This window comes from Carlito syrichta, unplaced genomic scaffold, assembly GCF_000164805.1.
Source record: "Carlito syrichta isolate Samal-C Ts95f unplaced genomic scaffold, Tarsius_syrichta-2.0.1 Scaffold269187, whole genome shotgun sequence".
Taxonomy (NCBI): domain Eukaryota; kingdom Metazoa; phylum Chordata; class Mammalia; order Primates; family Tarsiidae; genus Carlito; species Carlito syrichta.
Window position 1 is genome coordinate 65806 of NW_007213283.1, and position 16066 is coordinate 81871.

The window sequence follows — 16066 nt, forward strand, 5'->3', positions numbered from 1 at the left end:
GAAGGCTGAGGCGAAAGGATCGCCGGAGCCCAGCAGGTCGAGGCTGCGGTGGCCGGAAGCATGCCACTGCACTCCAGTCTGGGCGACGGAGTGAGACTCCAACTCAAAAAATATATAAATAAATAAATAAAATAAGATTTTTAAAAGATACAATTTAAAATTCTTAATATAGAAAATACTATGATAGCAAGAAACAGAGAGAGCGAGCGTGCACAAGCACGTAGGTTGGATTTTGATAGGTTAGCGTTAACCTAACGTTCTGAAAATGTTCCATTTGAATTGAGGAAATATGGGTAGCCTACAGTGCAATAATGAGTGAAGGAGCTTTTCACAGAGGGGAACCTGCATGTACAAGAATCTTGGGGAAGAAGAGGAGAACGTCCACTCTGACTGCAATGCGCAGGTAGGCTGGGTCTTATAAACTACAACAGAAAATGAGGTCTTTAATTAGTATGAAGGCTAGAACAGAAGGAAAACACACAAAGGACATTTTAGAGGAAGAATCAATCAAATTTGGTAAACTACAGGAGTTGCCAGTGAACACAGAATCGAAACACTGGGTAATTAAGAGACAGATGGTGCCAAAGACAGAGAAAGGAAAAGGAGTTAAATTCTGGGCCTAAAATCTTAAAAATTGTATAGCTAAAAATAATCCTGGAGATCATTTAGCCCCAAACCTCTAGACTATGAGGATATCTAAGACCTAGAAAAGTTAGTGACCAGCAGTCACTTATTTAGTCACCAGCATCTATGAGCTAGGAGATAGAAGGTATTATCTAAATGCAAATGTTCAGAATGCATTAATTAAAACAGGAGTAGTCTTTCAGCTGACAGCCATTTAAAGAGAAATACAGGAATTACTTGCTGACCACCAAGATATGTTTGTAGACAGAAAGAACAGAGCAGGACAGGAAATCTGGCTATTAGGAGAGTAGTGGATGGCAAACTATGTCAGAAAGGAGATGATTAAAACTGGATTACACTTTATTTCTCAATTAATGTAATTCAACCTCTAAGGCACTAATGAATGCTTGCAAATGAAAAGGTTAGTGTTAATACACTTGCTCCTAATCAAACAGCAAATGGTTTCTGCAATTCTTACCAAACCACCCTGGACCGTAAACAGAAGTGATTATTTTATCTGCACATCATGAAAGGCAAATGAAGTCTCCTTCTATTTTAAGAGAGAATGGCCTTGACTGTAAGAATTCAAATATCCTCTCTTTCTAACAAAATCCAATAAAAAAATGATTCTAATACCACAAGGCAAACCCAGAATATTATCTGAGGCACCTAAAGGTGCATCATTAATGCAGAATAATTACTACACTTCTAGGGGGGAATAAAGCATTTTTTTTCAGTCAATTATACTAAGACAGGAATTTTCCTCAGCGTCACAATTTTCAAACCTACTACAAAGAGTCCTCAGTTCACAACCAGGTCCTATCTCTCACTTCATTTTCCTCAATAGCATTTTCTCCCTATAGTCTAATCTATTTAGGAAATAGAGAAAATACTTGGGAGGCGGACGCAAAAGGACTGCCTGAGCCCAGGGGTTCGAGACCAGCCTGGGCAACTTGGAAAGACCTCTTTTCCACAATAAAATCAAAAAATTAGCCAGGCATGGTAGTGCACACCTGTAGTTTCAGCTACTTGGGAGGCTGAAGCAAAAGGATCCCCTGAGCCCAGCAGGTCAAGACTGCAGTAGCCATGAGTGTGCCACTGCACTCCAGCATGGGCGACTGAGTAAGCCTCTGACTCAAAAAATAAAAGTAAGAAAGAAATAGAGAAAATAAAAGAATTAGTACATACCACTAAAAGAACATTCAAGATGATAAGTAAATTTTCTGAACCTCAGAGGAGGGAAGAATGTTGCTTATGTCAATTCAAGACTATTATCATAATATGAGAATTAATATTTTTTAAAAACTTGAATGAGAATGCCAAAACAAATTGAAGGAAAGATTGTAATAATGACACCTGCTGCTTACCAAGTGCATATCATTTTAGACACTTTGAATTCATTATCTTTATGAAGTGAGTAATTTTAATCACATTTTGCACACAAAACTGTGGTTGAGAGGCTAAGTAAGCAACCCGAAATAAGTAGCAAGAGGATGAAATTTAAACTCCACAGCCCGAGCTTTCTGACTCTGTAAAAGATATTTCTAATAATTTTGAAATTCATGTGTATCTCTCAGTTGCCCAGTTACTAAAAATTAGAAACCAAGTGACTTCTGAAGTCTCATCCAACTCAAAATTATTTCATTTTCTGAATTAAGAGGACTGGAACTTGGATAGACTTAGAGTCTATAATACTGAGGTTTCTATCACAGAAACAAAGAACTGAGTACCACATGTTATCACTCATAAGTGGACCTTGAACAATTAACATAATTCAATAAGAAAGAGGTTGGCAGTGGTGGGAAACTGCTGGGGGGGCGGGGGGGAACGGGATTGGCAGTAGTGGGAAACTGCCAGGGGAAGGGGGGTACACCTCATCAACAAGGGTGCCTGCATAACGAGCATTTGTATACCTAAGCTTGAAGTGTACCCCACATCTTCAAAATTAAAAATTAAAAAAAATATGGTTTGATTCAAAACAGGATAACTAAGAAAATAAACTATGATTTTATATCTATCTCCCCCCCAAAAACTAATTTATATCTATCTATATAACACTACTGTAAGCCCTTTCATGAACTCACCAAGTTGCTTACAGTAGATTATACCTCCTAAATGAAAATGAAAATAAATCTTATATGTTGACAGCCCTTGCAAGAATATAGTAAAAAAAAAAATCATTTTTAGTGGCAAAATAAAGAGAAAATTACTAACCAGAAAAAAACTGACTGACACAAAAAAATCACCTTTAGCACAAGATAACAGGGATAAAAGTTGGCGACCAACTGATGGCAAACATAGGTTATTAGCATGTCATACGATAGCATGGTCAATAGTCCTAGATGGTAATTCTAGTGTTGTTGTGTAAAATAATGCATTTACCTTTTTAATAAAATTGGTTGAGTTAGGATTTTCTATGACATGTATGTGACAGCAAGCTAACTGATAAACTGAACTTCTTAAATCAATGTATGCTAAGAAGGTTCTAAGCTATGCTTACGAGAAAACAAATATGGCAGGCCAAAGATCTTAATAAAAATTTACCTGTACCTGTATATTAATTTCTTCCTCTTCACATTCTTTCTTATATTTCCTCGGGAGTGTCTCTACCTCACGGATGGCATCTATAGTGACTTGCTGAGGTAGCACTTCAAACAAAGATGTTAAATACATAATTATGGATTTCTTGTCAGGAAGCTGAACAGCAACATCTAAAAGTGAAAGATATAAGAACCAGCTTAAATTAAGTGTCCAAAATATGTGAATTGCTCAAGAGTAGAAATAAAATAACTCTCCTTAATACCCATAAACAATACCTAATATATGATCCTTGCAATACCACAGCTCAATAAATTGCCATTTCATATCATAATATACGAGACCAAAGGCAAAGAGGATGACTTCTTTTTGTTGTGTCTCATTTTTTAAAAATCTTTCCTAAAAGCCTCCCCAGAATGCTCAAAAATAAATTACCATTTGTTGCCATTTAAGATAAAGACAAAGACTTCATTCATACTATGAAAATAAGTCTAGAATTCAGCCCTGCAACAATTGTAACTAAAGTCTTTACATCACATGCAAGCAGCTCACACAAAAATGTATTTTAATAAACTAAGCCAAATACTGAATTATTTATCTAATAATTATAATTTCTTAAAACTTTAAATCTTACTTGACTTAGATTGACTATTATTCAGTGCTGTAATTAAATTTCTACCTAGAGGATCCTACAAATTGCTAAGTGTAAAAGTACTAATAACTTATCTGCTATAAAATGGCTTGCACCCATACTTCAAAAAGAAAAGGGTTCCTCAATGCTCATAACTCATTCTAAAAATAAAAATAAAAACTGCTTTTTAAGTGCGCAAAATTGTAAAGCAAAATCAAGGTTGAAAATAAACATTGAACAGTACCTTCAGGATCTAACAGCTTTTCAATTCCCAGATAAGTTTGAGCCTTGCTGAAGGCATGCTCAAGTCTCTCAATTGGGGACATTTTGACAACTTTATCCCAGCTGAAGAGATCAGGTCTGAAATCACCATGCAAATAAAATGCAATGAAGATGAAATTTATGGAAACAAAGTAGGCATTGTTATAATCTAATACATTTCCATTTTAGATTTTTTATTTGTGAAACTTTATTTATACTCCGGAGGATTGTCAAATATATCCTATTTGAAAGTAATTTACAAATATAAAAATAACTGACAACACACCCTAAGAATCTTGTATTTGTTAAATATGCCTGTAAATTTCTGGTGTAACCATTAAGACTAGAATTGGTATATAATATTTCCCAGAGAATGAAATTAAAAAAGGAAAGTAAACCTACAAATACAAAATAAGACAAGAAAGCAAAAAGACACATTAAAGGGAAAAGAAATGAGAAGCTCAACTAAGTGGTAAAAACGAATCAAAATACATCAATCATTACAACCAATATTAATGGACTAAATTCTTCAATTAAAAGATCAAGATACAAGGAGGAGCTGATACTAATCCTATTGAAAGTATTCCAGACAACGAGAACGACAGAACTCTGCCCAAATCATTCTATGAAGCTAACATCACACTGATACCTAAATCAGGCAAAGACCCAACAAAGAAAGAGAACTACAGGCCAATATCCTTGATGAACATAGATGCAAAAATTCCCAACAAGATTCTAGTAAATTGGATCCAACAACACATCTAAAAAATTATTCACCATAACCAAGTAGGCTTCATCCCCAGGATGCAAGGCTGGTTCAACATCCACAAGACCATGAATGTAATTAAATATATCAATAGATGTAAAAATAAGAACCACATGATTATATCATTAGATGCAGAAAATGCTTTCAACAAAATCCAGCATCCTTTCTTGATAAAAACCCTTAAACACCTAGGTATAGAGGGAAGATGCCTCAAAATAGCAAGAGCCAACTATGGTAAACCCATAGCCAACATATTACCAAATGGATAGAAATTGGAACCATTTCCTCTAAAACAGAACAAGACAAGGCTGCCCACTCTCACTGCTCCTATTCAACATAGTGTTGAAAGTTCTAGCCTGAACAATCAGACAAGAGAAGGAAATCAGGGGTATCCATATAGGAAAAGTAGAAGTTAAGCTATCCCTCTTTGCAGATAATATAATACTATACCTGGAAAACCCAAAGAAATCTGTCAAAAACCTCCTTGCACTGATAAAGGACTTTGGCAAAATCTCAGGGTATAAAACCAATGCGCAAAAAACAGCCACATTTTTATACACCAACACTGAACAGGCTGAGAACCAAATAAAAAGCAAATCCCATTCACCATAGCCACAAAAAATAAATAAGTAAAAGAAATACCTTGGAATCTTTCTAACTAGAGAAGTGAAAGACCTTTACAACAAAAACTACAAAACACTGTTCAAGGAAATCAAAAATATTCCATGCTCAAGGATTGGAAGAATCAGCATTGTTAAGATGTCCATCCTACCCAAGACAATCTACAGATTCAATGCAATAACAATTAAATTACCACCATCATTCTTCTTACACCTGGAAATGACAATACAGAAATTCATATGGAAACAAAAATGACCACAAATAGCCAAAACAATCCTCAGCAAAAGAAACAAAACAAGAGGTATCACATTCTCAGAATTTAAACTTTATTATAAGTGTACAATAATCAAAACAGTCTGGTATTGGTACAAGAACAGGCATATAGACCAATGGAACATGAAAGAGACTCTGGAAGCAAAACCTCAATTTTTCAACCAACTCATCTTTGACAAAGCCTCCAGCAACAACCACTGGGGAGAGAGAGAAGAACCTATTCAGTAAATGGCACTCAGAATACTGGCTGAGCACATGCAGAAAATTACAACAGGACCCCTACCTATAACCATACACAAAAATCAACTCTAAATGGATCAAAGTCCTAAATGTAAACTCTCAAACTATAAGAATCTTGGAAAACACAGGAGATGTTCTTACTGAAACTGAAATAGTCAACCAATTTCTGATCAAAACCCCAAATGCCCATGCCATAAGAGATAAAACAGACAAATGGGATCTCATCAAACTAATAAGTTTCTGCAAAGCAAAAGAAACCATCAAGAGAGTGGGGAGACAGACCATAGAATGGGAAAATATATTTGCCACCTGCATATCTGACAATGGCGTAACATCCAGGATCTACAAGGAACTCAAATATGCCAAAAGGAAAAGAACAAACAGCCCCATTAAGAAGTGGGCATTATAATAAAGCCTAAAGTCTGGGAGTGTGATACCTCCTGCTTTGCTGGGTTTTTTTTTCCCCTGAGGATTGTTTTGGCTATTCATGGTTGTTATGTTTCCATATGAATTCCTATATTGTAGTTTCCAAGTATGAGAAGAATGCTGCTGGTAATTTAATGGGTATGTATTAAATCTGTAGATAGCCTTGGGTAGAATGGACATCTTAACAATGTTGATTCTTCCGATCTATGAGCATGGAATGTCTTTCCATTTGTTTGTGCCGGCTTTGATTTCTTTGAGCAATGCATTATAGTTTTCATTGTAAAGGTCTTTTGCAATCTCTGGTTAGGAAGATGCCAAGGTATTTCTTTTTTTCTTTTTTTCTTCTTTTTTTTTTTGGCTATTGTGAATAGTATTGTGCTTTTTATTTGGGTTTCTGTTTATTGTTGGTGTCTTGCACATTTATTTTATACCCTGAAACTTTGACAATAATCAAAGCAGTCTGGTACTGGTACAATAACAGCATATAGATCAATGGAACAGGATAGAGATTCCAGAAGCAAAACCTCAATTTCTCAACCAATTCATCTTCGACAAAGCCTCCACCACCAACCACTGGGGAGAGAAGAACCTAATTAGTAAATGGTGTTGCAAAAACTGGCTGACTACATGCAGAAGATTAAAACAAGACCCTTACCTATCATCATACACAAAAGTCAACTCTAAATGGATCAAAGACCTAAATGTAAAAACCTCAAACTATAAGAACCTTAGAAAATGCAGGAGACACCCCTATGGAAATTGGAACTGGCAATCAATTCCTGTTCAAAACCCCAAGTGCCCATGCCATAAGAGATAAGATAGACAAGTGTGACTTCAGCAAACTGACAAGCTTCTGCAAAGCCAAAGAAACTATCAAGAGAGCAGGGAGACAGCCCACAGACTGGGAAAAAATATTTGTCAACTGTGTATCTGATAAAGGATCTACAAAGAACTCAGACGGACCAAAAAGAAAAAAACAAACAGCCCCATTACAAAGTGGGCAAAATATATTAATAGATATTTCTCAAAAGAAGACATATGAGCAGCCAACAGATACATGAAAAAATTGCTCAGTCTCACTAGTCATCAAAGAAATGCAAATTAAAACCACACTGAGATACCACCTAACTCCAGTCAGGATGGCCAACACCAATAACTCAAAAAACAACAGATGCTGGAGAGGATGCCAGGAATAGGGAACACTTCTACACTGTTAGTGAGAGTAAACTAGTACAACATCTGTGGAAAACAGTTTGGCGATTCCTAAAAGGTCTAATAATCAACCTTCTATATGGCCCCACAATCCCCCTACTGGGAATATACCCAGAGGAACTCAAATCACTCTATGAAAAAGATACTTGCACATGCATGTTTATTGCAGATTCTGCAGTGGGGGGAGGCAGGGAACACTTTATCAACAAGGGTACCTGCATAATGAACATTTGTATACTTAACCCTGAATTGTACCCCACATCTTTAAAATAAAAATTAATTAACTAATAAAAGAAGTGGGCAAAAGACAGGAATACTTCTCAAAAGAAGACATAGGAGCAGCCAACAGACACATGAGAAAATGCTCAGCCTCACTAATCATCAGAGAAATACAAATCAAAACCACATTGAGATACCACCTACCTCCAGTAAGAATGGCTATCATTAATAAAACAAAAAACAGATGATGATGAGCATGCAAAGAAAAGGGAACACTTCTACATTGTTGGTGGGAATGCAAACTAGTTCAACCTTTATAGAAACCAGTGTGGCGATTTCTAAAATAACTAAAAATTGACCTTCCATATGACCAAGCAATCCCCCTTCTGGGAATATAGCCAGAGTAACTCAAATAATTCTACAAAAAAGATACCTACACATGCATGTTTATTGCAGCACTAGTCACGATAGCAAAAACATGGAACCAAACATGCTGCCCATTGAAAGTGGACTGGATTTTTTTTAAATGTGGCACATATACATGATGAAATATTATGCAATCATAAAGAAAGACAAAATTATGGACTTTGCAGCAATTTGGATGGATTTAGAGTCTGTCAGTCTCAGTGATCTATCACAGAAACAAAGAACTGAGTACTATATATTCTTATTCATAAATAGACCCTGAACACCTATTGTAATACTACAAGAAAGGGATTGACAGTAGTGAGACACTTGTGCAGGGGGGAGTGTAGACAATATCAATAAGGGTGCATGATCCCAATCCAGGCAAAGTGAGGTCCAATAGGAGGCCCAAAATTCACCTTTACCTAGACCACTTATGTACCCAATCCCCACATCTTTAAAAGAAAAAAAAAAGTCTAAAAAAGATCTAGATTAAGGAAATAGAAAATCCAGCTCTAATCTGTTCAAAGAAAATTCCTAAAGCAAAGGTTCTGAGAGGGATTCCCTCCAAATCCCCCTTGTACGCTACCGCTGTCTAGTACTGTATTTCGTTTCTATCTTGATTTTCTTTTAATTCCACATATTGGACATTATTGTTTCTTTGATGTACCCACAAGTTAATGATGTTCCTGTGCTGTGTCTGTTCTTGCGTCTTAGACCCATCTTTCAGGATTTATCCCCCAACTCCCTCCCTGACTTCATCTCCTATTACTCCCTCAACTCAGGTCACAGCAGCCACTGGCCTCCTCTATGTCAGTGCCTCCTTCCTTCTTGCCTGATGAGGGAGGGGAGGACCCAAAAAACTTGGAATTTATCTATAAAAATTGTGTATTTTTTATCATCATATGTTTAAACTTCAGTCACCTTCAAAGTCCTCTCCATTTGACGCAATACACCTACCGAGGCACTTCCCACTGCTCAAAACAGTTTTTGAACTCATCGATTTTGATGCCTTTTAGTGCTTCTGCCATTTTTCATTTCATCTCTTCTACATCAGCAAAATGTTTCCCTTTGAGGACTTTTTTCATCCGGGGAAACAAAAAAAAAAAAGTTGCTCAGGGCAAGATCAAATGAATAGGGTGGGTGAGGCCCAGGGATCATGCTGTTTTGCGTCAAAATCTGCTGAACACTCAGCTCCATGGGCAGGTGTGCCTTTAAATCACCCATCATGAAAGGGGCAACATGTTGAAAGAATCTCCAAAAAAATTCACTGAAGCCAAACAAAGTCTCTCACAACAATGCAAGCTGGCACACTGATGCAGATGGGTTCCTAGAACACTAACCCAACAGGATAAGCCTGTCCTACAAGAGGCCCACCCTCCAAAAGATAATTCCAGAGTTTTTTTGGTACCCTCTCATTTTTTTCTTCAGCATATTTACTATTTCTACATACTATACAACTTACATTTTCAATTTATTTTATTGTCTGTCTCCCTCTGTTAGAATACAAGCCTCAAGAAAACTAAGACTTTTTCCTGTTTTATTCTTCACTGTGCACCCTGTGTCTAGCACATAGAAGGCACTCCACATACATTTCTTGAATCAATTAATTAATAAATGGAAAAAAGTATTGGCTACAACTAAACAGTTTCTTGATAAAATGCTTTAACCAACTAGAAACAGAGGCAGTCTCCTTAAACTGATAAAGGAAGAATGGGAAAAGACTGGGAGGGAGAGATTCTCTAACCTCAGAAAAAGTGTATCAAAAAAACTACAACAAACAACACGCTTCTGGTAAAACCATAAAAGCACTCCCTTTGTTATCAAGAACAAAACATTCTACTCATTATCGCCAATTCAAATCATCATTGCATTGAAGGACAAGGCACAATGAAGAACACAAAAGAAAAGAGAAGAAATGGAAGGTTCATAATTCAAGGACAGTCTAGCCCACCACACACAAAACACCCCACAGTCTGTAGAGACAAACTTACTAAAATTCATCAGATTTTATCATTTCTACTACATAGAACTTAAATGTTATATTTTAATATAGATATAATATTATGTATTTTAATAGAAGTTAAAGGTTATACTGCAATTGAATGCATTTCCAGAGACAAGATGAAGAAAAATATATTGCATTTTTATATGCTAGCAAAGGACATACAAGAAATAAAACTTGAGAAAAATGGTCACTTATAACAACAATAAAACATAAATTCTGTTTTCAGATTTAAATTCTTGATCTGTGTTGTATGTATTTTTTTGGATGATGAGGGAAGAATCCAATGCACTTATTTACATATGGATAACCAGTTGTTCCATTAATCTGCAATATCAGCTCAGTTGTATATCAGGTTTAACTGATCAGGTAACTGAGCAATTTCCGAGCTCTTAATTCTGTCAATTTGAACCATTGTGAAACTGTCATTCTTATACATCAAAAACAGTTAAGTATTGGCAATGTCATATGGTTCAGCTCATTATTATATTGGTGTATTTATTTATTTAGGGTACTGCATAGTCTTAATTAATACAGCTTCATAGTTAGCTTTGGTTTCTTTCTGGAAAGTATTTCAGTCTAGTTCTTCTTTAGAAGTGCACTGGTTATTCTTGGGCCTTTGGTCTTTTATATAATTAGAATCTGTTTACTATTTTCAAAAAAATATCACTCACTATTTTTAATTGAGATTGCACTGACTTACAGAGCTTCACTTGTGGCACCAAAAAGTGAACACAATGTTTTTTTGCCATTACCATTAGTGCTGAATAAGTGGGATTGAACTATGTGAATTATTTCACATTTTTTAACTTATAAATATGCAGGAGAAACCATGGACATTCCATCGTGGCATTTAAGTCCTAAAGAAACAAAGACCTAATCGGTAGTTTTCTTCCATATTTCTTTTCTTAAGGTTTTGGTAAAGCATGTGCAGGGAAGAGAGCAGTGGTCATAGGGAAGGGGCTTCCGGAAGTGGCAGTAGCAGGGGAGGGACTGAGAGGAGACACAAATTTGCAAGGCCCACTTCTAAATAGAGAAACATCTCACTTATGTCTGTGGAGCACGGCATTAAAGGCGAGTCCATCTGTCCAGCTGGTGGTAAAGTTGAGGACATTGACTTGGCTATAGGGCCTGGTGGTCTGACGCACCCAGCTCAGAAGGATCTTCTCGCTGTTTGTCTGCTGCAGGTCTGACATGACATCCTTCATGACATCTTTTACCTATTAAGAGAAACCAGACCTGCCTATTATTAATTCAGTTGACTCAGTCAAGCCCTCGAATACGTAATATTAGACTAAATAACCATTATGGATCAGGTCATCAGGATTCATTTTATTTCAATTTTTTCTTTAAGCATTAGAAATATGCATTTTAATACTGATTATTTTTGGTACAAGGATTTATTAGCAATTCTTACCTCATTTTTACACATTACTGTATTTTCTATATCTTAGACAATACTTGTAATATTTGGATACAATGAATAATACTTCTATAGTCAAAAATATTATATTTTTAACACTATACATTTATAAAAATCTTTTCAAATAAAGAAAATCTAATCTTTATTTTCTACAAAAATAAGGAAGAACTTTTGACTGATGAAATCAAAGAATGAAGTTCCTTTCCTGATAGCAATAACAATTATACTCTAGAACTAACATTTACTATTATTATTCTAAAGTAGTACATACGGTCTAAGAACGTGCTCAGTGAATGATGTGGACTTGCTAAAGGGACACAGAAGACAACTCAAAGGGCTCACACTGGCCAAATCTAGGACAACCTGAACAGCAAAATGAGTAAGTGCAAAAGATTATAACCTACATAAAAAACCGTGAGTCTACATTGATATGTGAATGAATGAGTGAATGGACAGATAAGACAGAGAAACAAGAGACAATGGGGAGCTCTTTCTTACAAGCAGAAAGTCAACTAATAAATGTATAAGGAATGATGAAATTAGGAAATTATTACTTGTCAAGTATCATAATAGTAACTGACCCGGGGAAAAATTGTGAATGGATGCTAAAGCTAACAAATAAAAGTTTGATAATAACCAAATATTTACACAACCTCAAAGTATTTTTCACCAGAAGATACTTTTAGTAACAAAGGGTAATCAATTCACAGTGAAGAAACTTGGCAGATACCACCTTAACCAATCAAAGTTAACACTGCCACAAAAAGAATGAACAGACAGCACGTGCCCCTGATATGGTGCACTTAGAAGAACTCCCATCACTTTTGAGTCATTCCTGACAAAAATGAATAACCTGAATCTAATCTTGAGGAAACCTCAGCCAAGCCCACATGGAGATACATTCTACAAAATAACCAATTGGGTGTGATGGCTCGCGCCTGTAATCCCAGCACTTAGAGAGGCCAAGGCAGGAAGATCGCTTGAGCCCAGGAGTTTGAGAGCACCCTGGGCAAAATAGTGAGACTTTTTCTCAATGAAAATAAAAATTTAAAAATTAGCTGGGCATGGTAATCTGTGCCTGTAGTCCCAGCTACACAGGAGGCTGAGGTGGAAGGATTGCCTAAGCCCAGGAAATCGAAGCTGCAGTGAGCCGTGATTGCCGTGACTGTGCCACTGCACTCCAGCCGAGGCAAGAGAGTAAGACCCCAACTCAACAACAAGAATAGCAAAATCAATATCAAGGCTCAAAAACTGATTCAGGATTAAAGAGGACTAAAGAGACATGACAAATAAAGGCATGATCTTGGATTTTCTTTTACTACAAAGGATATTATTGAGGCAATTAACAAAATCTTCTTAAGATCTGTACATTACACAATTGCATTATTTCAATGTTGTTTTCTTGACTTTAATAATTATAAATTGTTTTAGATGTAATGTAATAATCATATCATATAATATTAGCATTATAAATATTAATATATATTTTATTTTATCAAAATAATATCGGGCTTATGTAAGAGAGTTCCTTGCTTTTAGAAGAATGTCCTGTTTTTAGAAAATACACACTGAAGTATTTAGGCAGAAGAGAGAGAGTGCACAAAGGAAATACAGGCAACTGTTAACATTTGGGGACTCTGAGTGAAGGATATTTTGGAAATTCTTTAAACAATTCTTGCAACTTTTCTACATATCAGATGCATCTATTTGTTAAATATAACACTTAAAAGTAGTTGCTTTTTTTCTATGCCAAGAAAATAGAGCATTTTGTCAGCCTCTTTCATTCTAAACTGTTGAGTTGAATTATGTTCCCTAAAATTAATATGCTGATGTCCTAACCCCCAGTACTTTAAAATGAGGCTTGATTTGAAAATCAGATGTAACTAGTTAAGATGATTACACACAGAAGTAGCATAGGCCCTAAATCCAATATGACTGGTGTCCTTACAAAAAGAGGACATTTAGACACAGACATGCACACAGGGAAGACGTCATGTGAATACTGAAGTTATGCTGCTGCAGGCCAAGGAGCCCCAAAGACAACCACGAGAAGCTGGGAGAGAGGCATAAGACAGAACCTCCCTCAGAGCACTAATAAAGAATCAACTCTGCAGACACCTTAACCTTGTACTTATAACCTCCAAAACTGCAAAACAGCACATTTCTGTTGTTCAAGCCAAGCATCTTGTGGTACTTGGTTATGGCAGTCCTCAGAAATCTACACACAAACAATACATTGTCAACTTCTATCAAAAAGTTATTAGAAATGTCCCCACCTGCCAGTGCAAAATGATGCTCCAAAGTAATCCCAGGGTCAGTTTGTGATTTCCATCTACAATGTCAGTTCCACCTATATTTACTAATTCCACCTATTAAAACAAAAATGTCACTTTTAAGACAATTTCTTCAACTCCAGGTTTTTGTTTTGGAACATTTGGACAGCAATATAAGTGAGTGATAAGAGTAATTTCATTTTAGAGAATCAGGTAAACCTAAAATGTATTATTTTTACAATAAATTTATGGTAAATAACACAATAACAAATTTTATTGCATTATTTATACAACACATTAGTAAAGGCATCAGAAAAAGCACGACTGTTCCCTCACTCACAGAAAAGCTTCAATATTTCTCTTAAAAAAAAAAAAATGTTTCCAAGTATCAGTTCATGCCAATGCATCAAACAGGTGGTTGTTTCACAATAAATAATGCTAATGGCAGCACGGAACCCCAAAATTCACATTACAAGCTTACATTATTCTGATGTAAAACCTGCAGCACTCTGTTGACGTTATTTAAGGCATGTACCCTTGTGGAGCCACGTTCCTTCGGCTGGAAAATAAAACACAAACATAAATAAGACTGATTGTCCCTCCATGTGCCTGACAAGCACTGACACTGAGATGTATCTAGAACAGCAGTTCGGCACACAGGCCCCGTGGAGGCAGGAGCTCTGGCTGATGTCTCGGGCCACCATCCTGAAGGTTAGTGTTTACAATTCGCACATCCTCCAACTAACAACACCTTAAGATCCCAGCTCCTTAACTTGCCTGCATATTGGAATCTTCTAGGCAGTTTCAAAAAAAAATATCAATGCCTGTACCCCACCCCCGAAGACTGTGACTTAATGGGCCTAGGGTGTGGCATGGATTTGGAATTTTTAAAAGATTGCCCATGATATTAAAACCAATCCAAGTGATTCTAATTCCATGTTTGGAAATCGATGCTCTAGGAATGAAGCTTCTTTTATCTAAATTGATCTGGGTGCAGGAAGCTTTAGAAGTTGTGTCTGCTTTGTACTGCCCAGGTGTGGACAGAGCAAGCAGGATTTAGAGGCACTATTCCAGGACCCAGGTAGAATTAACAGAGCCCACTCAGAAGGCAGACATTCTCTCCTGGGAAAGGCAATCCAGGCAGCTTCTTTCTACTTCACTGGCTAGGGAATGTTATCTGAGAGAGAGAGATCAGTCTTTCCAGCAGGTATCTGCCCACCGCCTGAAGGGCAAATGGAGAGTATGACACCCCACACTTGAACAAGAAAGAAAGTCATCGCCGAAAGTGGCTCTCTCTATATTATTATGATAATTCTACATCTACTGTTCACATTTGTACCCATAAAATGCATCCTCTCCATGAGCAGAATTACCTCTGCATGAGTAATATATACTTCATACATAAAGTAATAAAGTTAGATTTGAAGGAGAAGCCCAATGAAAATAATACCAAAAACTGGATCAGAACAGTTGCCATAGTCTTTAACAACTATTTTTCAAAATATTTAAGATTCAAATATGTTTGCCTCTAGACTTTCCACTATTCAAAACATGCCATCTTTACAAATCTATTTTGTTTTAAATTCTCAACCTGGGCTGTCCCAGAGCAACACACATTTAAAGTAATTTTATCTTTGCTAAAAATCGAGGCCTCACAAAATCCGAAAAATTCTTCTACCAAAGCATTACCTAAGACACTTTTTTTAAATGGAAAAATAAATAAATAAATAAAATGCTCCTCCTTCAACTTTTACATTTTAAAGTTTACCTACTGGGGTCATCAAGTATCAGTAATGGTCAGAGATATTCCCTTAGCTTCATTCTCAAAGATGACTCACTCACCAGGGATGTTCCTATGAGGCCTTCTAGAAGATCCAACAGCTTCCTTCCATCTTTGAGGTCTGTGAACATATCATTGATGGGTGGCTTCCCACTCTATAAAAAAAAGGAAAAGAAAAAATATGGGTTACTTCAACAGCAGAAATCCCGTATATACCTAGCAGATTAATGAGGAATTTCATTTTTTCCCAATTAAAAAATTCTAGATGATCTACAGACTACCCAAGTTTGCCTTGTATAGAAAGAAGTACAGGGCAACCCCATCGGCTCCCCTCCCACTGTGGGAGCTTTTCTGTCCTCTTAATAAATC

General features: G+C 36.4%; 1 protein-coding gene across 1 annotated transcript in view; it reads right to left on the bottom strand.

Annotated features, from left to right (window-relative positions):
• The window catches only part of UTRN (utrophin), a gene marked incomplete at its 3' end in the record, with an annotated part of 204537 nt that overhangs the window by 62749 nt on the left and 125722 nt on the right, over positions 1-16066 (bottom strand). Inside the window, exons 4-9 of the mRNA XM_008052244.1 lie at positions 15760-15852; positions 14399-14476; positions 13921-14013; positions 11269-11441; positions 4038-4153; positions 3175-3335 (exon numbers count right to left, since the gene is read on the bottom strand). Coding sequence (XP_008050435.1) covers positions 3175-3335; positions 4038-4153; positions 11269-11441; positions 13921-14013; positions 14399-14476; positions 15760-15852 — 714 coding nt within the window. The remainder of the gene's footprint in view (positions 1-3174; positions 3336-4037; positions 4154-11268; positions 11442-13920; positions 14014-14398; positions 14477-15759; positions 15853-16066) is intronic.